At 33.0% G+C, this 25350-nt stretch overlaps 1 protein-coding gene across 1 annotated transcript; it reads left to right on the top strand.

Annotated features, from left to right (window-relative positions):
- Nucleotides 1–8438: 8438 nt before the first annotated feature.
- Nucleotides 8439–25242, top strand: LOC111043731 (epididymal secretory glutathione peroxidase). Its single transcript, XM_039420141.1, has 7 exons — nt 8439–8549; nt 14218–14326; nt 18632–18831; nt 19532–19562; nt 20374–20447; nt 22961–23104; nt 23887–25242. Exons 1-7 carry the CDS (start codon nt 8439–8441, stop codon nt 24088–24090), a joined length of 873 nt encoding a protein of 290 aa, XP_039276075.1. The 3' UTR covers nt 24091–25242.
- The last annotated feature ends 108 nt before the right edge of the window (nt 25243–25350 follow it).

Raw genomic sequence — 25350 nt, forward strand, 5'->3', positions numbered from 1 at the left:
AAACAATAACTTATTTTGTTAAACGTTTTCAAATTTTGGATGTCTATACTTAGCACTGATATTAGCATATATTATCCAATAGATATAATTCATTGTATTGTAATTATTATTCAAGATGATAATACTTTTAAAATAGCTGTGGCATAAAAACTTACTAATATTATTTGATAAGTACTTTGTAAACCAAAATATACTTACCACTCAATTTTAATGGGCTAAGAGTCGTATGCATATAATTTTATGAATATCTTATAAGTAGGCCCAATTATTGTTATTGCTGTGGTACCTGTGATCAAAACTTGACTTAAATAGTTATTTCATAACAATAGTTACTTAGTTATTTTTATGTAGCACTGGTTGCAGTTACTACATAGAAGATTGATTCGTAATATTGTTAATAATAAAAGGTTGTAACAATTGCTAGTTGTTTTATTCAGTAACTTGTGAGCACTCCGTGCTGAATAACTCGTTCAAAATGCCGCTAATATTCTGTCAGCTGTACAATTGAAAGCATTGGAAAGAAAAAAGTTGTCAACCAGTCAAGAAGAAAGTTCAGCATTGGTTGCGTTCAAAGCCACTGATCGAGTGAACGATGTACAGTTGGTCAGTGGACGTGGCGCTGAACGAAGCACTGTTTGGTCTAACTCAAAGACCTTAAAGATGCATAGACTCACATGCAGCGCTAGTGTATTTGCAATTGAAATCGGCCATTGAGGGGACTACCTGGAAGATTATTACATACCAAAGACCTTGAAGATTTTTGTAATCTATAATTGACCGAACGTAGTGAGGTCTATGTTTTAACTCGGATTTTTTTTTGTTTGTATGTATGTAACGCATTTTTTACGGCCAAACGCGTTGATAGAATTCTATGAGATTTGGCAGGAATAGTCCTTTTTTAACTGCGCGTCTATGTATACACAACGTTTTTGAAATTTTGAATTTTAAGGCTATGCAAAGGCTAAAAATAAACTTTCCACTCGTGATATTTTTCCAAATTTTAAGATTTGTATATCATCAAGCTATCAAAATGAGAAAGTTTCTCAGGAAAACATTTTTTTCCGATCATTACTTTTTGAGATATCAGCGCCTGAAGTTTGAATTTTTGGGACAGAACATTTAAATTCGGTAATATATAGATCCATGAGGCTTGGAGGATGGATTCTTCATGGTATTGTTGATCTAGTAAAACAAAAATTTTCTGAAAATATCAATTCTTGAAAAAAGTTATTCAATTTACCAAAAATAACTAAACTAAAAGTTACTTTTGATTATTTTTAGTGAATCGAATAACTATTCCTGAGAAAACTTTTCCTTTTGATAGCTTGATGATATACAAATCGAAAAACTTTGAAAAATATCACGAGTAGAAAGTTTATTTTTAGCCTTTTCACAGCCTTAAGGATAATATGAAAGGAAAAGGAATTTCCTCCATATCAAGATATCACTATATTTTTTATATATATCATCTACTCTGAAGATAGGATTAATCAGACTATAGAATTCAGTTATCATAATCAATCTGCTGATAATAAGTGGATTATTCATTGCATGCATTACACAGATGTCTGGAGTAGCCGGTGAACAGGGGACACCAGATACTTGTGGATAAAAAAACTGCGTGATATGTATATTATAATATAATATTATATAATATCTCGCACTAAATTGCCTCAATGGCAGCCTTTAATTTTCAAGTAAGAGGAAAGGCATAGCCATTGTGGGTCTATACCTCTTTAAGGTCTTTGGTCTAACTGATAAGAAAAAAAATTACATCACATCCAGTTCCTGCACTGATCAGCTCATCATACTTTTCTACTAATTGAAAAGAACGTAAACCGACATGGCTGAATACGAGGTGGTTTACAATTACAATGGACTCCATTATAATGTATTTGGAAGCAGGGAAATGCATGATTACATAAATCCAATACGGTAACAGCTAAAATATCTTCCAAAGCATTCAAAACAACTCCAATCACGTGATGGTTTTCCATTTCAATTTATTATACAATGAAATAGGTTAGGTTTTAGTTTTGTTTACAAAAATACAATTAGTTCTGTGAACAGTAGACCTCGCACAGTTAAAAACCACAGCGTCCTCTAATACTGTCTGTCCATCAGAGTCAATTGTCCTGTCCTGACGTGTCGGTGTAAAGTTATATAACTTCACAATTAAAAAGGAAAACAAAAGAAAATAATATCGCACTTCATTGAATATTCACAACGATTCAGTTCAACTAATAAAGATTAGAAGAGAACGATATTTGAGTTAGATTCAGGAAAGTTGATGAAGGGTTATAAAAAATACATGAAAAACATGTATATACAAAGAAAGAAGAAAAAAAATGAAAAAATAAAGAGTTAGTAGAGCTCAAAAAATAATAATTTAATTATCAATTGAGCAGCATAATTTTTACAAGATTTTTTGAATGTATTGTAGCGGTCATAGAATGGGGGGTTTCAAGGAATAGGTTTAGTTTATTGTTCTATTTAGGTAGGAATTGAAATGGTGAGCGTTTCTGACAAACGGTATTTGAAAAATAGCATATTAAGTCTTGGTCTATTGCATGGAATTTGGAAATTTTACAAATTGATGAAATCTGGCATAAATATATTATTATTTAGAGTGTCATATTAATAACATTAATTTCTAACATTAATCTAATGGATCTTCTGGTTTTTAATTTTTGGACTTTAAATGTTAACCTCGAAGTTTCAGTGGAAAAATCTATTGGACAAAATGTATTATACTTTTTGAAAAGATACCTCAATTTTGAATAATCTCCAAATCATCAACGCCAGTGCTTGACGGCATATCGATGTGTAAACAACTAATGGCTGTTTGGGTTGTTGCAAACAACTATGCTATAGTGAGGTCCACGTTATAGTGGCAGTGGATAAAGATAGAAGAATAGCGATTCCGATTCTATGCATTAATTAATTATATTTCTACACTGCCAAAAACATAATTGGCATCGTTGTGGACCTAGAAAAAGATAGTCCCACAGGCTTTGTCGAATGATAGACAAGGATAGCAAAACCAAAGTTGATCAAATACTGTCATTATAACGTGGACCTCACTATACTGTAGGCCTACTATAATCAAAAGCTCACCGAGTTGAAAGCAGAGAAAAGTCGGAAGAAAAAATAATATGCTACTTTGAGTTTATTTCTTTCCTGTATAGGGCTACTTGTAATATAAATATAAAGAGAATAAATAAAAATCTCAGTACCCTTTTTTTTAAATATTTTGTCACGACATGTTTCGGTCATTTATGCCATTATCAAGTGATCACTTGATAATGGCATAAATGACCGAAACATGTCGTGACAAAATATTTTAAAAAAAGGGTACTGAGATTTTTATTTATTCTCTTTATATTTATATTTATGCTACTTTGAGTTATCGATTGCATGCCTCATGGCTTGCAATTAATAGTCCACACGACAGCTGATTTTTACCAAGTTACATTGAGATATAAAATTTGCATTTGTCATTGCATGCAATTTATAATCCACTCGACAGCTGATTTATGATGAATAATTCTATAGTCTGATTTTTGTAGTAATATTGGCGTTCAAAGGAGACTCCTTTTCCTTTTGTATTACCGTATCCTTAAAATGCAAAATTTCAAAAAACCTTATGTAGCCTATACGTCGACGCGAAATTCAAAAAGGAGCTCAGGCCTACCTGTCAAATTTCATATGAAAATCTGTTGCTGCGTTTCGCTGTAAATGCGGAACATAAATATAAACATTAAAAAGAAATGCAAAACCGTCGACTTGAATCTTATAAACCTCACTTCGCTCGGTCAATGAGCAGCATAGGAAACATCTATGAGTCATGAGCAATTATGAAATTGCTCATTAGTCATGAGCAACCGTTCAGCCACAGAATACATACAGAATGGAAAGTGTCAATCCAACCAATGCATTAATTTTACATGACGCCAAGACTTGAGTGCACGGGGTCGCTGGAGACCACGACACGTGACTGCTCCATCATGCTAGAAATTACAATTACCGCTACTATAGTGAGGTCCACGTTATAATAGCATTGGATTAGGTTAGATTAGAGTTCTTTATTAATAGCCCATATTTACAATATTAACTGGCTTATACACTAATTTACATTGAATGATGATAATGCTAATTATTTAACGAATTTCACAAAGTATAAAAATTAATCAATGAAAATAAAGATTGAATGCAATTAGAATAACGATAATATAATATTGTGATGTAGGTAACTTCATAAATCGGCGGTGTTTCAACAAATAATTGTCGATTCTCTAAGAAGGATAAAAAATAATATCCTCGTGTAGCCTAATACACGACCGGGTAGGCTAAGTGGAGAAAGATAGGAGAACAACGTTGCCGATCATCAGTCTTGTCAATTCCTTCTATGGATGGTAACTGATACAGGTTTATTGACGTAATATTAACTGTTCATTCTTATTTAAAATAATCAATTATATTTTATTAAGCAAGAAATTATAATTTTTAATAATTTCATAATGAATTTGCATAATTAAGATGAAATATTTTGTTAATTAACTATCAATTACAATATTAATCTATCAAAGGCTTTTGATACCATACCTCACAATCTATTATTAAATAAATTAGACAGATCTGGAATTAGAGGCATAGCAAATGATTTATTTTCTTCGTACCTAACTGAACGGAAACAATTCCTAAATCTCCATGGTCGAACTGATATTAATATACATCAGGGTTCGGCTTGCCCCAAGGTTCTGTGTTATCACCAATTCTTTTTCTGTTGTATGTGAATGACCTACTCGAACTAAACCTCCAAGATTGCACCACCCTGTCTTTTGCAGATGACACTGTATTGATCTTCAGTGGCAAAAGCTGGGAAGAAACATTCAATATGGCAAATAGAAACTTAATAATAGTAAAAAAATGGCTGCAAGATCATATCTTGACATTAAATGCTGACAAAACTAAGTATATCACCTTTTCACCCAATATAACTGGACAACCAGCAACAGATTTAAATCTTACAATAGGAACAACAAATAATCGCTATGAAAACACTACGGATAATGCAGAAGTACATAAAACATTAGAAAGGGTGCACACAATTAAATATCTTGGTATACTCTTGGATCAACATATAAAATGGAACAAACACATAGACTATTTGTGCTCAAAGTTGAAATACCTCATTTACATTTTTTACAAAATAAATAAAATAAAAAACAAAGACATTATACGAAGAATTTACTTTGCTTATGCTCACTCATTATTTCAATACATTAATGAAGTATGGGGAGCTGCATATGATACACATTTAAAAAATTATTTATCCTACAAAAACATATTATAAGAGCTGCATTAGGAAAGCCACGACTCTATCCTAGTAGGGAAATTTTTCTTGAATTTAAGGTCCCGACAATAAGACAGAATTATATGAAAAACATAATACTCTATATCAATAAGAATAAATCGAATTTTGCTACACATATTTCACCCCATAATACACGTCCTAACAATAGATTTAACACAGAACTCATCAAGCTAACCATATGCAGGCACCAATTTACATATTATTGTAACTACATTATAAATAAGATTCCAAACGATTTTATAGATAAAAAATCTCACGTAATTTACTTAAAAGTATAGAATATTGGATTGAGCAGAATATATTCTTCAAAATAGTTGTATGAAGTATAGTATGGTACCCAACAAGCATTGTTACTAGAAACTGTGAACGATGGTATTTCGGTTTCAGGTTCTTGAACCAGGTATGTAATTGTCCCACGTATCTTGCAGGAGATTAGTTTTATTGTATTTATTTTCTCTTTTTGAAAGATTAACTGTCATGATGGCCTCAAGACGTCACAATAATTAATTGGATATCACTTTATCATATAATATGTAGTATTCTTAAGTTTTGTTTTTTTTTCAAGCTTTTGCGATTTTTGTAAATTACTGTAATACTTTCTTTATACATTATAAAATTTGAATTGTATATAAAGTACTTGAAGCAGAATAAGTGAACTGCAACTCACTGCCAACACACAAGGTTTCTTATGTTGGCAGTGCCAAATATTGCATTGATAATATTGTTGTACTCAAGTTAAAATCAATGTCTATTTGTATTGTATACTCTTGTGATTAATATTGTACAAATATGTATTTGTAATTTTGGCAATAAATTCAATTCAATTCAATTCAATTCTACATTGTTAAAAGACGATCTGGCAACAGAGCAAAAGCGAGAAAGAGATAGTGCTATCCACTTTGTTGAATGATAGATAAGGATAGCAATACCATTGATAATCAAACACTGCCATTATAACATGGACCTCACTATATTAAATGCTATAGTGAGGTCCACATTATAATGGCAGTGTTCAATATGCTATGGTATTGCTATCCTTGTCTATCTCTGTTGTCAATATTAGCAGTAGGTAGCAGAAGTCTTCGAAGTGGTTTACATGTACTACCCCATGGTTTACATGAAATACCCCAGGCTGGTTTCAGATTCAATGACGTCATTTAATGGGCGACGCACTTAATAATAATAAATTATCAATAAAAATGTCAAGCATTTTCAATTGTTTTATTATTATTATTAATTCGTCTTTTGGTGTACTTATATGGCTTATGTGTGAGGAAATCACATGTTAAATTGTAATAGATAAAGTAATTTCCAATGGCGAGTACAAGCTACAAGATTGGTTAACCAACAAAATTATTTAGTTTAAATGGGGTGAGTGAATTCTACTATTAATACACAATTACATATTTTCAATTAATCTCATTAACTTAAAAATGTCATAATTTGAAATTAAAGTTTTGTAAAAACGCCTCTTATCAAAAGTTGAATTAAACAAGTCCCTTCCTCCCATGTCACCCTAATAGTATTTTTCATTTTTTTTTTAATACTGTATGAAGAATCGGATACTGTAGGCTATATCCTTTACTAGCCAATTCCAATAACTACATTAAATATATTTCTACAGCTCAAATTGTATAATCTTATGTGTGATCATACAGTACCTACAATTATTATAATCAAATGTAAACATAGCCTAAAAAAAATATAAAATGAAGAAACTTTCACTTTCCTTGCCCTATTAGATTATGTAATGATTTTTCAAAAATGAGTGAAATTTGAAGAAAAAATCAATTTTGATGATTTTTAGTTTTTGATCAACAATATCTTCCGATTGTTACCATTTAGATGTATAATTCAAAATCCCTCTGGGCGTATTTTTGTGCTCTACAATCTGAGATCAGGTAGAGCGCTCTATCTCATACAGATTTCCAGGTACACCTGACAACAATGCTCCTTGTATTATGAAAAATATGTAATTTTCAGCTTTAACCATCATCACCAACTACATTGTCCTCACATTGATATTTCGCACAATGACATGAGTTCATGAGACTATGTTCTATGAGCATCACCCGTTAGATGCACTTCATCCATTTTTCGACCGAATTTGACTTGATTGAGATGATGCATGATTTTGGACCGCCTTGTCAACCGAGAAGAATGAAGTTTAGTACGATGAAATCTGAGCATTGTGTCAAAAGTTATAAGTGTTTGAAATTTTGATCCTTGAGGTGTCCTTAAGCGCGCCTCTCCACTAGGAAATACTGAAATGAAGTGCATCTAACGGGTGATGCTCATAGAACATAATCTCATGAACTCATGTCATTGTGCGAAATATCAATGTGAGGACAATGTAGTTGGTGATGGTTGAAGCTGAAAATCACCTGTTTTTCATAATACAAGGAGCATTGTTGTCAGGTGTACCTGGAAATCTGTAAGAGATAGAGCGCTCTACCTGATCTCAGATTGTAGAGCACAAAAATACGCCCAGAGGGATTTTGAATTATACATCTGAATGGTAACAATCGGTAGATATTGTTGATCAAAAACTAAAATTCATCAAAATTGATTTTTTCTTCAAATTTCACTCATTTTTGAAATATCATAACTCAGTACTCAATGAGGATAGAGAGTTCCGAATGATCTCATTTTATTCAGAATTTTATAATCTAAAAAAAAGGCGGAAGCAAATTTTTCTATCCGATTACGAGATTTAGCAGAAATAGATGAAAACTGGAAAATAAGCCGAAAATACGAGGTTTTTGGGCCACTCTGTATCTAGCACAAGGAAATTTTTCATGAAGAAATTGGTTCTGGACTTCTCTTATGTACCCAAATAATATATTAAAAAATCAGAGCTACAATATAAATTGCATGTACCAATGTATATATAGTGACTGGACTAATATAGCTTATCAGTGCATTTATATTATAAAGGTTAATAAAATAGAAAATATTTTCTCGATGAATAGAATAGTTTCTTCAGTCCATCATTGCATTAATTTATAAACATAAATTCTTCTCATTCAACAAATCTTGACAGTTTAATTTGAATCCCACCATGGAATGGAAAGCTGAGAGCGCGAACTGTGAAGGTTGTACCCTGGCTAATAAAGAGGATGACGAGAAGGTGGAGGTGGAAGATTTGGAGGAGTACGGAGTAGTAAGAGCAGTACCTTGTTGACTGTTGAGGACTGACCTATGAGGAGGGGGAAGGGGTTAAGGACATTCGTTGCATAACGCCAACGCCAAGATTCACTTCATACTTTCAGCATTCTTCAGGAATGACATCAATGCGTCCTATTCAAGCAATGCTGACAGTTTGAAGTGAATGTCATTATAGACATGAGAGGGAGACGCGAAAAATGAACAAAACAACATTACATCCTGCTTGCTCAGCCCAGTGTGTGTGAGTGCCAGTTGCCAGTCAGTGCACAGTGCACAGTGCATTGGACAGTGATAGTCTATTATCGCGTGCCAGTTGGACTCTCTGAGTCCGTTTGATAACTAAAAATCATTGTTGAGAAAGCCCTGACAGCTATTGCGTATCAGTGAATTAATTGTCGAAAATACAGCTTAGGCTGTCTGTAAGTATTTAATATTTCATCTCATTACGGTACTCGTCATAGCAATATCAAAATCAATAATAAAAGCGATTCAGTGAGCCAAAATATAATATACACTAACGTGCAAAATTGTGAATCTTGGTTTTTAATAATATCTAATATATTGTTGTGCATGCTACATGCTTTATAGAAGTAGTGTCAACTGATCAGTAGACAACAAAGTACAAATAAGGATGGATTTCAATTATTTTGAAAATGTTTTAATTTGCTGGTTTTTTCCAATAGGGGGGCTGTTAGTTTTCCTTATTGTAGATGCTTGCAAGTTTCTCTGAAGGGTGTTTCCGAACTCTAAAAAAGCTTAGAATACAAATTATAATATCGTTATCTTTTGAAAAATAATACACCGTATAACTTATGATCCGAATAAATATTTATTTATTTGATGCATTCATTGAATACACAATAATTCTTAACTTATCACAATATAAGTACTGTTGTATTAGTAAGTAGGCCTACCGTACTGTCTTTTCATTGCAGTTCTTAGAATCGTGTTGATACATTAATTTTGCAATGGTAGGCTAAATTTCAATCAGATGTCAAGTCACACTACTATTCTTAAATTAGAATTTCCATATTATATTATAAAGGATTGGACATAAGTAATTGTTATTTATGGGAAAAATACTACTACTTTAGGTACTTTTTTATTGTGGTAGACGAAAAACTGTGGAATGAGTGGCCTCATTGATAACCAGGCCAGGCTATAATCAACAACAAAAAACAAGACTCACAATTAAAACTAATTCCTTATATTTGTGGATATGTATAAAAAAGGATTAAAATATATAGAACAACTAGCAGTCAAATTTCTCCAATAAATGAATTTATTCAATATTTTTCCACTGCAACTCATTCTATTGAATAGTAAAGTAGTTCGTGATGGAAAACATCATTCGAGAATTTATTAATATTGAAGAATTTACTTAATTGAAAAGTTGAAAATTTGATTTATCATCAGTTAAATCTAGTCAACTGTAATATAACTACACAAAACTTATCATTCAACCTGCATATGATTTAAACCTATATTGAAGAGTGAATAAAAGAAATGATTTCTGATCACGGTAGCTCCAAGTTCTAAGAAACTATTATCGTACGTCTTTTTCAAGGTGATCCACTAGTTGACTAATCTTTTGTAAAGCTACATTGTAAGCTATCATTGGCTTTATTAGAAGTCAGAGCTGATTGACTACTGTAATCAACCTACACTATAAGCTTAGCTATTGTGAGTATAGTGAAATAGTGGACAGTTTAGATTAAAAAGAATAAATCTCATAGGTTCCAGGCTTCGTGAAGAATAATAATTGTGGATGATTACATATTATTATATCATTGCCACACCTCTCATATTCTTTGAAAATGAGTTCACATGAATAATTGATCTAAACTTATCTTTGAAGCCTCTACTGTAACTTGATTGAATTCAAAAGACCTATTGTTTTCCTGCTTTCTATCCAAATCTATAGCCACATGCATAGCCAGGAGCATTTAATAATAACGTCCACATGCTTTATTGACAGTTAATCAAAAATGTGATGTACGCTCTCTCTTTTATGATAGAATGATTCCATCCACATTAAAAATCCGAACTCATGTTACGGTAATCAACCAAACAAATGCTTATTGAGAGATGATAGGTACCATGTGAAGAATACAATTTTCTAGGATAATTTTAAAATCTACCTTACTCTTGGGTCTATAGAACGTTTTTAAATAGCTAGTGCTAAATTTTTCACCTAGAAGTAAACTATTTTTGTCATTCATGTGCTTCTTTTTTGACATAGCAAACTGTCATTATTTAATCTTGAAGCTGTCATATACATCAACTAGCTACCTCAACGATGCATTATGATTGTGAGATTTTAAAATGTCAAGAAAGTAGTTCAACTTGACTAATTTGACATGTACGGTACTTTCAATACTGTACTGTAGGCTCATTTATATATAGTTCTATGAACTGTGTGCTCTCTTCAAGACAATTCATGTAATAATTATGATTATGAGCTTGTCTAGAATACAATAAATCGCCCATTAAAATCAAATCCAATGTGCTATGAATTATAATTCATAACGCATGCATTAATGAATTATTTTGAATGAAAGTTCTCATTATTTATCAGTTTTTATATATCTTATATAATTAAGCCTATTTTATGCACATATTTAGTGGATCCCCTCATTAATTTTTTTTTTCTATGCTTATGAGAGTGAACATGCAGTTGGAGGTGAATGGTTTTAACAATCGGTTTGATTTCGTGCATTGAGTGAATTATTTTGAATGATTATTCTTATTGTTCAGCAGTTTTTATATCTCGTTATTCATATTATGTGCATATTTAGTGGATCTCTTCATTAATTTTCTTCCATGCTAATGAATATGCAGTTGCAGGTGAACGATTTTTTAAATTAGTTTGTCTCGTGCATTGAATGAATTAACACCACTATTATGCACTTGTTGAATAGCTGAACTCGTAATTGCGTACAATCACTATCTCTATCATTTCATTCAGTGTTATCTTGACTGGCTTGTTTTGACTCCTATAAGTTTTCTCTCGTTTCTCGCTTTACAATTTTGTTTATTACTATTGCCTCTTCCTTCATCTTCTGCATTAACAATGAATAATTAAATACCGTACTGAAATTTTTGTCTTTTTTATTTTTTGAATTCTGCATGATTTAAATATTTTTCTATTGAGCGCTAGCTATGTCTGGTTGTGAGTTTGTGTGTGTGTGTGTGTGTGTGTGTGTGTGTGTGTGTGTGTGTGTGTGTGTGTGTGTGTGTGTGTGTGTGTGTGTGTGTGTGTGTGTGTGTGTGTGTGTGTGTGTGTGTGAGTGAGCGAGGAAAGGAGTATGAGAGAGTGTACATGGTTTGGGGTACTTAGTTATCACTGAGTTTCTATCTATCAAGCTATTTATTTTTGGGTCAGCAAACCCTTGCTTTATTTTGTTTTTTTTTCTCATCCATTCCTTCTGTTTATTTTGGAATTCATTTTTGGTTGTTTGTCTAGATTTAGTTTAGTTTTGTTTACTAATTATCGGTGATGAGTGCGGAATGGGTTTATCCGTTCATCTTATTCCATATCTTAACTGTTTTTATTCTATTTTAATTTGTACTTTCAATTTTAATAGTACTATTACCATCCAATCATTCTATTTGTTTTTCTTCTATTTATTAAAAATTGTTACTGTCATGGAGAGAGTGAATGAGCAGCATAAATATTTATCAATATACTATCAAAATGTTAGAGGTTTGAGGACAAAGACACACTCATTTCTGACTTCACTCCTGGCTTCTGATTATGATGTTATTGTTATCACTGAGACGTGGTTGTGTAATGGAATCATGGACAGTGAGTTGTTCACCGACTCCTATATTATTTATCGGAGAGATAGGCCACAAGGTATGGGCGGTGGGGTCCTGATTGCTGTTAATCGTAGGGTTCGCTCTAATCTATGTCCCTGTTTAACTCTTGATCCGTACGAGAGTCTTGGTGTCAATATCAACTTTGAGGGTGTTAGCCATACAGTAATCGCTGTTTACATTCCTTGCTCTTCTAGCTTTCAGTACTTCGATACCTATTTGAGTCACCTGGAATCTTGTTATGCAGCTATTGGTGATAAGTTGATCTTTTTGGGGGATTTTAACTTACCTGAAATTACCAATGATAGGTATTGTTTGGAGCTGGGCTCTCCTTCTGCCAGAAGATTGGCCTCTTTCGTTAACTTTTATGAGCTGGCTCTCTGTAATACAGTTCTTAATTGTAATAATCGTATCTTGGACTTGGTCTTTTCCAGCATTGACATTAATGTCGAGCGTTGTGATTATTTCCTGGTTCAGAGGATGCTCACCATCCATCGCTTGTCATTACAGTTCAGATGTTGTCCACATTTCCTAATTCCCGTTCGAATTGTATTGAACTGTATGACTTCAGGAGGGCGGACTATCTCATGCTTTATACTCAGTTGAGAGATTGTCATTGGGAACTCATTTATAATTCTTCTGGTGTGGATGAAGCTGTTGATATATTTTACAACTTCATCTATGAGTGCTTTGATAATTGTGTGCCAAAGAGGAGGGTCAGGCCGGGAGGCACTAAATATCCACCATGGTTTAATGCTGAAATAATAGGATTAATGAAAAGGAAGGATAGGTGTGCTAAAAAGAAGAGTTTCTCTTTATACCACTTGGAACAATTTAAAAGCTTGAGAACTCGGGTCAAGCAGTTGATTGCTCGGCAATATAGTAACTATATATCCAGGGTGGAGTCGGGTATCAAAAGTGATGTCAAGAGCTTTTGGGGTTTTGTCAACTCAAGGAGAACTAATGGCTCTACTCATGAAGGTATGCATTTGGGTGACCAGGTTTTTGGTTTGCATGATTTGCCGAATGGCTTTGCTCAATATTTTTCTTCAGTTTTTTCTGATGACACACACTTGGCTGATGTCGACGATGGCAACATCAATCCTGGAATTAATATCCCTTCCCTTTCAATTGGTTCTATTGACCTGAGTACAATATTGGCAGCAATTGGTAATCTGAGACCTAGTTCTGGCTGTGGCCCTGACAATGTTCCTCCATTTATTGTAAAGGGTTGTGCTGAAATACTGGGTCCTCCCATGAAGTTCATCTTTGATCTGTCCTTGAGGTCTTCAGTGTTCCCCACCAGATGGAAAATTGGTAAGGTCATTCCCATATTTAAGTCTGGAAGAAGGAATGACATATCCAACTTCCGCCCAATAACTCAATTGTCACCTTTTGCTAAGGTATTTGAGAGAGTGCTTTATGATTGTGTGATTTGTCATATTAGTCCCTTTTTATCTAATAGTCAGCATGGTTTCCTGAGGGGTCGCTCAACCACAACTAACTTGCTTGAGTTCACAGCTGATGTTTCAGAGGCGCTTGATGTTGGGGGTAGAGTGGATGTAGTATACACTGACTTTTCCAAGGCTTTTGATAGAATCAGTCATAAGCGGCTTGTTTGCAAATTATCTAGTTTTGGTTTGGTGCCTCAGCTTGTTAGTTTCTTTTCTGACTACCTGAGTGATCGTCTTAATTATGTTTCTGTCTTGAATTTGAAATCTAGCACTTATGTCAGTTCTTCTGGTGTGCCTCAGGGTAGTAATTTGGGTCCTTTGTTGTTCTTAATGTTTATTAATGACCTACCTGGCTGCCTGTTGCAATCCAATTGTTTGATGTTTGCTGATGACTTGAAGATCTACAGGAGGATTGATTGCCATAATGACTCTGTTCTGCTGCAAAGTGACCTGGATTCTGTCTCGGGGTGGTGCACGGATAACGGCCTCGATCTCAATGTTGGCAAATGTAAATTTATGGTCTTCACTCGTAAGCTGAATTATCCTATTTTCAATTATAGAATTAACGGCTTTCAACTCTCTAGAGTCGATATTTTCAAGGATCTGGGTGTATTGTTTGATTCTTCTCTGAGTTTTGCTCCCCATGTCCATTCTTTGGTTGGTAGGGCTAATAGGATGCTGGGTTTCATCATGAGATCTACGGCTGGGTTTAGAGATGTTGAAGGCTTGATGGCTCTCTTTCCTAGCCTTGTTCGGAGCTTGCTTGAATATTGCGCGGTGGTCTGGGATCCCCATCTGGTGGGTCTGATACATGAGATTGAAATTGTTCAGAATAAATTTTTGAGATTGTTATTTTGTAGAAAACAGAATCGTCCTTGTCCTTTGGGGTTTCCAACTGGTGTGTTGCGCAGCATGTTCGGCTTTGAGACTTTGGCATCCAGACGGAAGGTACTTTCTTGTTTATTCCTCTATGGTCTTGTGAACGGTTCCGTGAGCAGTCCTAATCTGTTGGCAAGGCTGAATTTTAAGGTTCCTGTCTTCAATAATCGTAATCGGCAAGAGTTCTCAATCTGTAGATGTAACACGGTTGGTCATTATTACTCACCAATGAATCGTATTCCTCGTATATTCCTCTGCTGTGATGGTCAGGTGGATCTCGCCATTCTTCAATTGAAGAGTAATATAGACCTGTTGTTCTTAATTTACTCTGGTTCACAATGGCCTTTTTTTGTTCTCTCCATGGTCACCCTTTTTCCACTAACTAACTTTTAATATTTTTTCCACTTCCCTTTTGATCCCTTTTTGTCTAGTTATTTTATCACTTCTCTTAGAACCATATGTAATACGTAGGTTATATGTTGTTATTTTATGTGGTTATGATTGACCTTATTGAATAATCAAAATTCAAATTTTATCATTTACCTTTAACATTGTTCTTTTCTTTTTCAGAGTAGCTATTATACTATTTTTCTTTTCTGTTTTTCACATGTACCATTTAAACATTCTCTTTTATTAATTTTGTAGTATTTATATATATCTATTTTTTTGTAATAATTTTTTATAATGTATTTCCTGTATTCATGAGTGCGTTTTGGGCTGTTATGCCTGTTGCACTCCTAGATTTTTGTAAGAATAAATAAATAAATAAATAAATAAATAATTTTCAACTTGAATTGGGATAAGTTTCAGTAAGGTATGAATAAGTGTACGGTAAATTCGCTGTTGGAGCGAACCGAAAAAATAGGTAGTATAAAAGGTGTTGAAAAATTTCTTACTCTTTATAATTTCTTAATTAAACTAAAAATTTTGTTTTATGATGAAGATCATTAGAACATTTTTATTTTTATCTTGATTGAATTCTACGCTTACAAATAAATGAAACATAAGAAACAATAGGTGTGGTAAAAATTATTATCAGAAATATAATTAAGAGTTTCAATCGTCGTTGTCTCATTCTTAAGATAAGAGAAATCAGACGGCATGTTCATATTGTTTCATTTGTGCTTTCAAAATTATTCCTATTTTCTACTAGCCGTCAGGTTCGCTTCGCTCGCCATATCCGTCTAGCCAGGGGGCTCCGCCCCCTGGACCCCCGACTGGATCGTCCAAGAATGAGATCAGCAGGATCGCTTCGCTCGCCTGCATTTTTCATTTGAGCATTTTTATCATATGTTAGGACAATCCAGTCGGTGAACCAGACTAAACGTCTGGCTAAACGGATATGGCGAGCGAAGCGAGCCTGATGGCTAGTAATATAATATTCCCAGGATTGAAGTAGCAGTGCCCAATCAATTTTTCCGCGATAAATGCATTTAAATCTTCAACTTGGTGCCAACCTAACAAAGTCAACTCAACTTAATGCCTTAATGCCAACTGTTTCGAAGAGGTACTCTATCTAGATTATAGTTCTATAGTAACATATGGAAATTTCAATTATAATTAAGGGATTGGGAGAAGAAGAATATACATGCTAAAAGAAGAACTTTAAACCCTTAAAAACATCCCTTAGAGTTAAAATATTGCCAAAAGATTTCTTAGTGCGCCTCTAAAGGGCCAACTGAACATACCTACCAAATTTGAACGTTTTTGGTCCGGTAGATTTTTAGTTCTGCGAGTGAGTGAGTGAGTGAGTCAGTCAGTCAGTGAGTGCCATTTTGCTTTTATATATAACTAGCCGTCAGGCTCGCTTCGCTCGCCGTATCCGTCTAGCAAGGGGACTCCGCCCCCTGGACCCCCGGCTGGATCGTCCAAGAATGAGATCAGCAGGCTCGCTTCGCTAGCCTGCATTTTTATCATATGTTAGGACAATCCAGTCGGGGGTCCAGACTAAACGGATATGGCAAGCGAAGCGAGCCTGACTGCTAGTAATATAATATTCCCAGGATTGAAGTAGCAGTGCCCAATCAATATTTTTTCGCTATAAATGCATTTAAATCTTCAACTTGGTGCCAACCTAACAAAGACAACTCAACTTAATGCCAACCTGACAAAATTATTAATTTAGTTGCCAGTTAACAACTGTTTCAAAGAGGTACTCTATCTAGATTATAGTTCTATAGTAACATATGATATGGAAATTTCAATTATAATTGAGAGATTGGGAGAAGAAGAATATACATGCTAAAAGACGAACTTTAAACCCTTAAAAACAACCCTTAGAGTTGAAATATTGCCAAAAGATTTCTTAGTGCGCCTCTAAAGGGCCAACTGAACATACCTACCAAATTTGAACGTTTTTGGTCCGGTGAGTGAGTGAGTGAGTGAGTGCCATTTTGCTTTTATATATATAGAAGAAGATTCCATATAGACATAGGCAACCAAGATCACGTGGTGATTGATTTGATTGGTCTTCCTCAGCAATACATGGCTCTATGTAATGTAACTTTATACTCTCCTAGAATTTTATACAAACTAGCTGATAACCCGTGCTCCGCAAGGGTCTAATTGAAAACTTGACAAACTGAAAATTTGACCTAGTGCAATCTTGAATAGCTAATTTAAAATAAGCCCATAACCACCCTTGGTAAATTGAGAATCTATATGCAAAATTTCAAGTTAATCAGTCCAGTAGTTCAGACGTAATGATGCGTCATTCGTGAATCTCCTATCCTTTACGTGTATAAGCCAATTCTTTAATTTATTATATTACTAGCCGGCAGGCTCGCTTCGCTTGCCTTATCCGTTTAGCCAGGGGGGGGGGCTCCGGCCCCTGTACCCCCGGCTTGATCATGCAGAGATAGGATCAGGATGATAACCGAGCGTAGTGAGGTTTATGTTCTTAAGCTGCGTTTACACCAAAGTTATTGACAAAACGTTCATTTCTCCATCCTTATAGATTCTATTAGATTAAAAATAACATGATGAACATGTGTTTGTCAAGTTCCGTTCAATCTTATAGAATCTATAAGGACGGAAAAATAAACATTTTGTTAATAACTTTGGTGTAAACGCAGCTTTACGAAATCCCTTTTTGGAAGGGATTTGCTTTTCTATGTATTTGTAGCCTAATATAGGAACAGCATAATATTTCTGTTACAAGGATAATTTGGCAATTGGATTGATTGGGGATCCTATTTGAATAGAAAACTTTTCTATGGCTTCAAAAATCTGATCTGCCATCTTAGATCCGCCATTTTGAATTCAACTTATTTTTTTCAAATCGCAAGGTGGCCATGTAATACATGATTCCGATACAAAATTTCAAAAGAAAATAAATGTGAAAACCGCACATCGATATCTCATCGTGTTCCAAAGTTATTCACATTCAAAGATACAGATAGCCTAAATCATAAAAAATGAAATAAATGAGCAGCCTGCATTGAAAATCTAAAAAATAATCAACTCTCATGAGTCAAACGAGATAGAGAGCTCCGAATCATTTCATTTCGATTTTTTATTAGTATCTAAAAAAAGGCGAGAGTATTTTTTTCCAATCGATACTTGATTTGGCAAAAATTGTAGAAAACTTGAGAAAGAACCGATAATTTGAGGGTTTTGGAACACTTGGCATGAAGTTCCAGGGCTAGAAGGTTAACTGTTCGTATTCAAGCTGTCAAATACTCCACAATAATTGCACAACAAAATTAGAGTGTTCGGAGTTTTTTCCAACGAAAAGTAAGTTACATGGTGACTGGACTTATATAGATTAATATATTAACTATTATCGGCATATTATATAGATTAATGTCGAAAATCAAACAATTTTAAGATATAATAATAATACCGTAGATAAGATTTCATTTCATGATGAAGTTCTTGAGTCGTTTTCCAATAAGGTAAATTTAGTTATAAATTGTTTAATAATTTATGTTAGGTGAGATGGCAGCCGCGAATGCTGTGGTGGCGAGCTTGGCAGTGTTGTGGCTATCCGCAGCGGGTGCAGGGGCGACCAAGGTGCAGCGCATCCCCTCCAGGGAGTGTGTGCCGATCCGCACCAATGAGAGCATCTATGACTTTGTGGCCCAAGACCTCTGGAAGACTCGCAACATTAGTCTGTCCGATTACAGGGGAAAGGTATCCTAAAACCATTTTGCTCAAACTTTTCATTTTGAAAAATTATTGCTGGTTTTTTGTGACTCATCTCATCTGGAAAATAATAGATGACTGTATCGATCACATTCCATAGTGAAATTACATTTGATTATTTCTGCAAAAGATTACACCAAAAATTATTGTCTTTTCAAGATTTTCTTGCAGAGGGTGCTGCCCACATAATCTTCAGGCTTGTACGAAGATCAATTCACATTATAACAATTTTTATATTTCAATTTGATTAATATATTTGTGGAACATGGCTTTTCACTTACAATCCCTCTTACCAGACTCTATTCATTCTAAAAATTCAATAACTACACTTTGAAGAAATGCACAAGATTGCTTCTAAGGTGAAGCTTACAATAATCATTATGGAGATTGAAGTGAGTATTCAATAATACTAGGATAACACCATAGGTGTTTCAATATTTATTGTCCATTATTATAGAGAATTTTGATATATTATATTTTTTGTGTTAGAAATTACGTGAAAATGAATACAAATACAAAGTACTCACTTTGATTTTAATATTTCTTTCATTATTCTTCCACACATAAATAATTCAGAAATATTTGAATGTGTATTATAAGTACCTAAATTTAAACAGTTTCATTTGAGTCTCTACAATCACAAAGATAATGTCTTCGTCTATGAAAATATGATAAACTTTGATTATAGTTTCGCCTTGATGTAGAATATTTTGCTGAAGGTATTTCAACTGTATACTTTTATTCAGAAACTCTACTCATGTTCATATCATTATATGTGGTCTACATTTTGAAAGAAAGGAAGAGGACACGCGGCCATATATTGATGCTTTTTGAAAAGTTTGTTTTTTGCTGTTAACCTGAGCTGATGAACAGCTAATGTGTTGAAACATAAATAATATAGTCGGAATATAATATTATTGTGCTCATATATTTTGATATAGCCTATTGAGATGTTATGGTTAGGGAGTAGACTTGTATTGAATCACGCTCCAGAAATAACATTGGTGTCATGACCTTGTGTGGACGAATGTACCATCTTATCTTCATTCCATCGATTATTGATATCGGTAGCCTACTTTATTGATTGATGACTATTGAGTTTTTCAAGTTTTTATTACCGTACCAGTACCTCCACTCCATTTTTAATAGGCTATCCACTCTTTGAATTGTTTAATTTTTCCAATTTCTCGCGTAAAAAATATTGATAATTCACATTGATAAAGTAAATATAAATGAGTCTAACAACAATAGATTTGAAGGAATTAATACTATCCAGAAACAGTCTTCTCAAACTATTTCCTAAAAAATTGAATATACCGTATCTAGGCTACTCCACATGTACTTGGTATCCTACATTTAACCACAGAAAAGAGAATCTACATGAAGGGACACCTACGTTTTTTACTCACTGATTTAACCAGTTCAATCAGATTAAGAGAATAATGATTCTAATTATAACTATCTATTTCTTGCAGATTGTTGTAATTGCGAACGTTGCAACCTACTGAACATTCACCAAACATTACCTAGGTTTGAATGCACTACAAACCACCTATGGTAATGACATCGCAGTCCTTGGCTTCCCTTGCAATCAGTTTGGATATGTACGTAATTTTTCATTAACCTTTTATTTTTTAAACGTCCATGTATTTCACAAAATAGGAGTAGTTTATTACACAGTTGTTACTTGAATAATAGAATAAATTGTATTCTGAACAGAATAATGTATTATTTTTGTATATCTAGATTAGATTTCTCTCCATTCCAAACAATCAACCTCATAAACATTGATTTAACGAGAGCATATCTGTGATTTGTTGCAACACACCAAACACTCATTAATGACAAGGTAAAACTTATATGGCGTTTGGTCAAGAGTATACCATCTTGGAACCGCCATATTTCGAATCAACTTAATTTTTTATGGCATATAATGCATGATTTCGGTATAGAATTTTATGAGAAATGAGAAGATGAATGGCGAAAACTGTACATCGATATCTCAAACCGTTTCAAAGTTATTCACATTCAAAGATACTTATAAATCATACAAAAATGAAATAAATGAGTACGGTACATAGAAAATCCCAACTACACGGTATCAAATTTTACTTTCCGTTGGTGAACACTTTCCTATTACAACATCTAATAACATATTTAAGACTGATCAGAAAAGTTTAATCAGTCAGATTTTCAATGCATGTAGCCTAGTACTAATTTATTTCATTTTTGTAAGACTTATTAGTATCTTTGAATGTGAATAACTTTGGAACGCGTTGAGATATCGATGTGCGGTTTTCGCCATTCATTTTCTTTTGAGATTCTGTATCATAAAATCAAAAATCATGCATCATATGACCACCTTCCCATTGAGAAAAAGAGAATTTGGATTCAAAATGGCGGTTCCAATATGACGGACAAAAATGTTAAAGCAACAGAAAACCCTTCTGCCAAACTATTCTTGAAAAAAATACTAAGCCGTTTCCGTAATTTCCACCAACTCTGTATAAATCAGTACCGTATGTTCTGTGCTGGAAAAAATCCGCAATAATATTACTGTATTGATTTTTCTGTTGATGGTCAATTTGACAATGTAATTGTAAAAAAGTATTCTTTTTGAAAGTAGAAGATAGAAGTAGGCCTAAATAGAACAGCCTAATAATAAGGAGTGGACCGAGTGGGAAGATAAAATTGTTATTAGTATCAAATAAGGTACGGTAACTACTGATTGAAATTGCAAGATTATTTTGTAGAATAATTCAGCTATTGGTATTTTTCCAGCATTAAGACATGATTCTTCATAATTTTGTATTATCATGAGGAATGCATAATAAAATTAGGACTGTATTAGAGTTAAATTATGCTGATAATTTACAACTGAGTTCTCATGGAGAAGAAAATACTCTAATGTAATTACTGATCAATTTCATAAAATTGTAAGAAATTAAATTACAAATCGTTGTTTGAACAATCTTTGAAAATTATATGGTAGCCTGATGAAAAAACACGCTATTTTTCTGAAAACCCACTGAATCTTACAAAATATGTTTCATCATTGTCATATTGATTTACATAGATACTTTGAAATTTACATAAAAATTGCTCCTGAATCAAATAGAATACGTACCTATCACTATATCAGTGTACGTTAGTCTTCCTGTTATAAAATATATATAGTTATATATTAATTATTGTTCTTTATGTGTAGAATAATACTTGTACTGAATAGGTTGCTATTGACTTGTACCTGTTATACAATATCTTTCAAGAGATATTGTCTATATAAGTTCAAAGTGAAATTTTAATTATAATATGGAAATTGTAAGTTGGATTGCCCAACCAACTCTCACTCTCCCATTACTCTTTTCTATTTTCTATTTTTGCGAATACCGAACTTGAGGAAAACTAACTTGAAATTATCGTTTGTTATTTGATAATTTTTGCATTCACTTTTTTTAAAAACGCTAGGCATTCTTTTTCAAATTCGGAATTCTTATAATCTTAATCATAAATAGGCTATAATAATTTTGTATTCCATATAAGATAAATAGAAAGAAAAATAAAAATCTCAGTACCCTTTTCTATACAGAAAAGAGATAAATAAGATCCATATAAGATGTTTGTGCTAACAACAAACACGTATGCTAGAAAGATTGCAACAGTTGGAAAGTTCTCATCAGGAGTAATTTCTATCAAAAAAAGTACCTGTCCAACTTTGCGATTACCCCGCATTATTCAAGTATTTCTCAGCAAGTTGGGAAAACGAAAGTGCGTTTTTTATTATGTAGGCCTAATGCCATCCAAAACTTACTATAGATAACTTATTATTATTAATATAAAACTTATTATTTATATATTTTTGCACATTTTATTAATTATCAAAATTTGGAAATAGAATAGTTTTGGGCCAAGCCTGTTGTTCGTTTCCGATCATATTTATAAGATTTGTAATAATTGTATCCACAAATAAATAAATAGAACTCATTTCTAATACCATCTATCATTTACATATGTAATATGCATTTATAGGTAATGAATAGAATATCACACATTTTTTTGAACAAGTATTGTTTTTCAAGAATATGATTTTTTCAATTTACTTTTTTCGATATTCCAGCAAGAGCCTGGTGCCAACGCTACCGAAATTTGGAATGGAGTCACCATGGTACGTCCCGGAAATGGATTTGTCCCTAACTTCCAACTCTTTTCAAAAATTGACACGAACGGTCACAAAGAGCATCCACTCTACACCTTCCTCAAGGTAAACATCATTTTGAAAAAAAATTGAAAATCATCATTACATAACATACGTTAATATTGTTTTTAGTAAGTACTGCAAATAATTATAATCTATTTTACTTTAAATTTTTTAATTAATACGTGAAAATTTAATACAGCCTACAAAGTAATAACACACAAGAGACAATACCCATTCTCAGACTAGGTAATGAACCAGTCTGCACCTCTAGTTGTTTAATCTTTAATCGTGCTTAGCTTTTTTGTCAATACTCTTAGGTCATCTTCTACCCTTTCACATCGTAAAAGGCTTAACAGTTTTGTGTAAGGTTCAACAGTTAACACATTCAACCTGTTGAATTGATATTGGCAAGTACTGTGGCAGTTTTGTTCAAATTGAGTTAGGCCTATATATTATTACTTTTTTGTATTATGAATTTATTTATCCTCCTAAGAATATGAGTTACCGTATTGGAGTTTATTAGAAACAAGCTATGATATTGGTACTGTCTCTGTATCAAATTTTTATTCTGTCAAAGACTGAATAAGTACTGTAATTTATTTATGTTCCATAAATAAATTTATGGAATGGCTTAGAATGCTAATGAGTCAAAGTGATCTGCATTTTGTAGCTTAATATATACACTCCCCCAGTTTTCAAATGAAAAGTAAATTCGTATGGCTTTCATATTATTGCTAGATTTTGTTTTCAATTCAAGTACTGCTGCTTGACCAAGCAACGCTTGATCTTCAAAAAATAAGATGTAATTGTTATTTGTTGATTCAAGTACTGTTGTTTCTTTACAGAAATACTGTCCACCCACACGAGATGGCTATGCTGATACGAAGGACTTGTTCTACGAGCCGATAAAGAACTGGGACATCAGATGGAATTTTGAAAAATTCTTGATTAACAGAGAAGGAAAACCAATTATGCGCTATGATGGTAGCGGTGAGCCCAGCTTGATAGGAGACCACATACAGCGGAAAATTTTACGCAATGAATTTTAAATTTATTGTTAATATAATGATTAACTTATTACCATCGTGTAGAACATAATCATGGAACTACATGAATACTTCTATAAATGGATCATCAAAACAGCTCAACTGATTGACGCTTTTGAATGAAAATCCTTGAATAACTGGAAATATTGATTCACTAATCTGATTAATTCATTATTCAGTTGTAAAAAGCAATTCTATAACTAACCTCAGGTCTCTTGAAAAAATTTATTGAAGTTATAATTCTTTTAAAATTCAAACCTCACTTCCTATTCACAAAACAATTAGAGAATGTTGGGATCATTATTGATTTCATGAAGTGATCAGAATTTAGTATTGTATAACCAGCACAATTTGTACCTGTCACATTCTCTCTTCTAGAATTATTTGATAATTTTCTGTAAGTCTTAGCTACTTGATGATATATAATTATGAGTTTCATGAGTGTTTGTGTGATACAATTGAAAATATTATCAATTCAATTTTACTATCAATACATCAATGTTTTATGAGAAAATATGAAATAAAAAAGAGCGTTACCAATCGAACGAATTGTTTAGAAATTCAAGCGAAAAATTGAATAAATGGAGTGAATTGATTTCATTTTATCAGAATCATATAGCAAATAAAATGAAACTTCAAATATTGTAACACAGTATGGATATTAGGCCTATAAGTAGTATAAAACTACCACACCAAGAATGAGTTGAAAATCCACTTTTAGTAGTTTCATTGTAATGAGATAATACTAAGTTCAAGCAATTTTTTTTCTTAGTAATATAAACAGAACAATAATTTAAAATTATTCTACAAGTGAGTGAAATTAAGAATATAATTCGTTCAAACTATGATGGAGCCACCGTAAACCTTATAACGTAAGGGGGGTGATTCTTGATGTATCCAAACTCTAGAATTCTTTAGTGCATTCAGATTCCAGATACTTTGGATTACTTGAGAGGGTTATATTCTGGTTATCACTCCTTGAAAATGTCTCAGAATATAACAAAATGTTAATTTCATTTTCCTATGGAGAACTGTTTCTAATAATCTAGTAATATGTTTAATAATTCACTTCTACTAATCAATAAATGTTGTTGTTTGATAGGAATACTCAATTACATTATATTGTAAAAAAATAAATTGCAGTACTATTAATTATTGAGTGTGATTTTTTGTGTCTATTCCCATAAATATTCATATTTTCTTTTGAAACAGCCCAGAAACTGATTATTTCAATAGGATCCAAATTTGATAATATTTCATACT

Source organism: Nilaparvata lugens, chromosome 2 (assembly GCF_014356525.2).
Source record: "Nilaparvata lugens isolate BPH chromosome 2, ASM1435652v1, whole genome shotgun sequence".
Taxonomy (NCBI): Eukaryota; Metazoa; Arthropoda; class Insecta; order Hemiptera; family Delphacidae; genus Nilaparvata; species Nilaparvata lugens.

What these genes read in the sequence shown, in the direction of transcription:
- LOC111043731 (XM_039420141.1), top strand. Translation starts at nt 8,439, where the DNA reads ATGGAATGGAAAGCTGAGAGCGCGAACTGTGAAGGTTGTACCCTGGCT. An exon ending in TGTCCGATTACAGGGGAAAG is followed by an intron (nt 18,832 to 19,531) that starts GTATCCTAAAAC and finishes CTTTGATTATAG; the next exon opens with TTTCGCCTTGATGTAGAATA. An exon ending in TGTAGAATATTTTGCTGAAG is followed by an intron (nt 19,563 to 20,373) that starts GTATTTCAACTG and finishes AACATTACCTAG; the next exon opens with GTTTGAATGCACTACAAACC.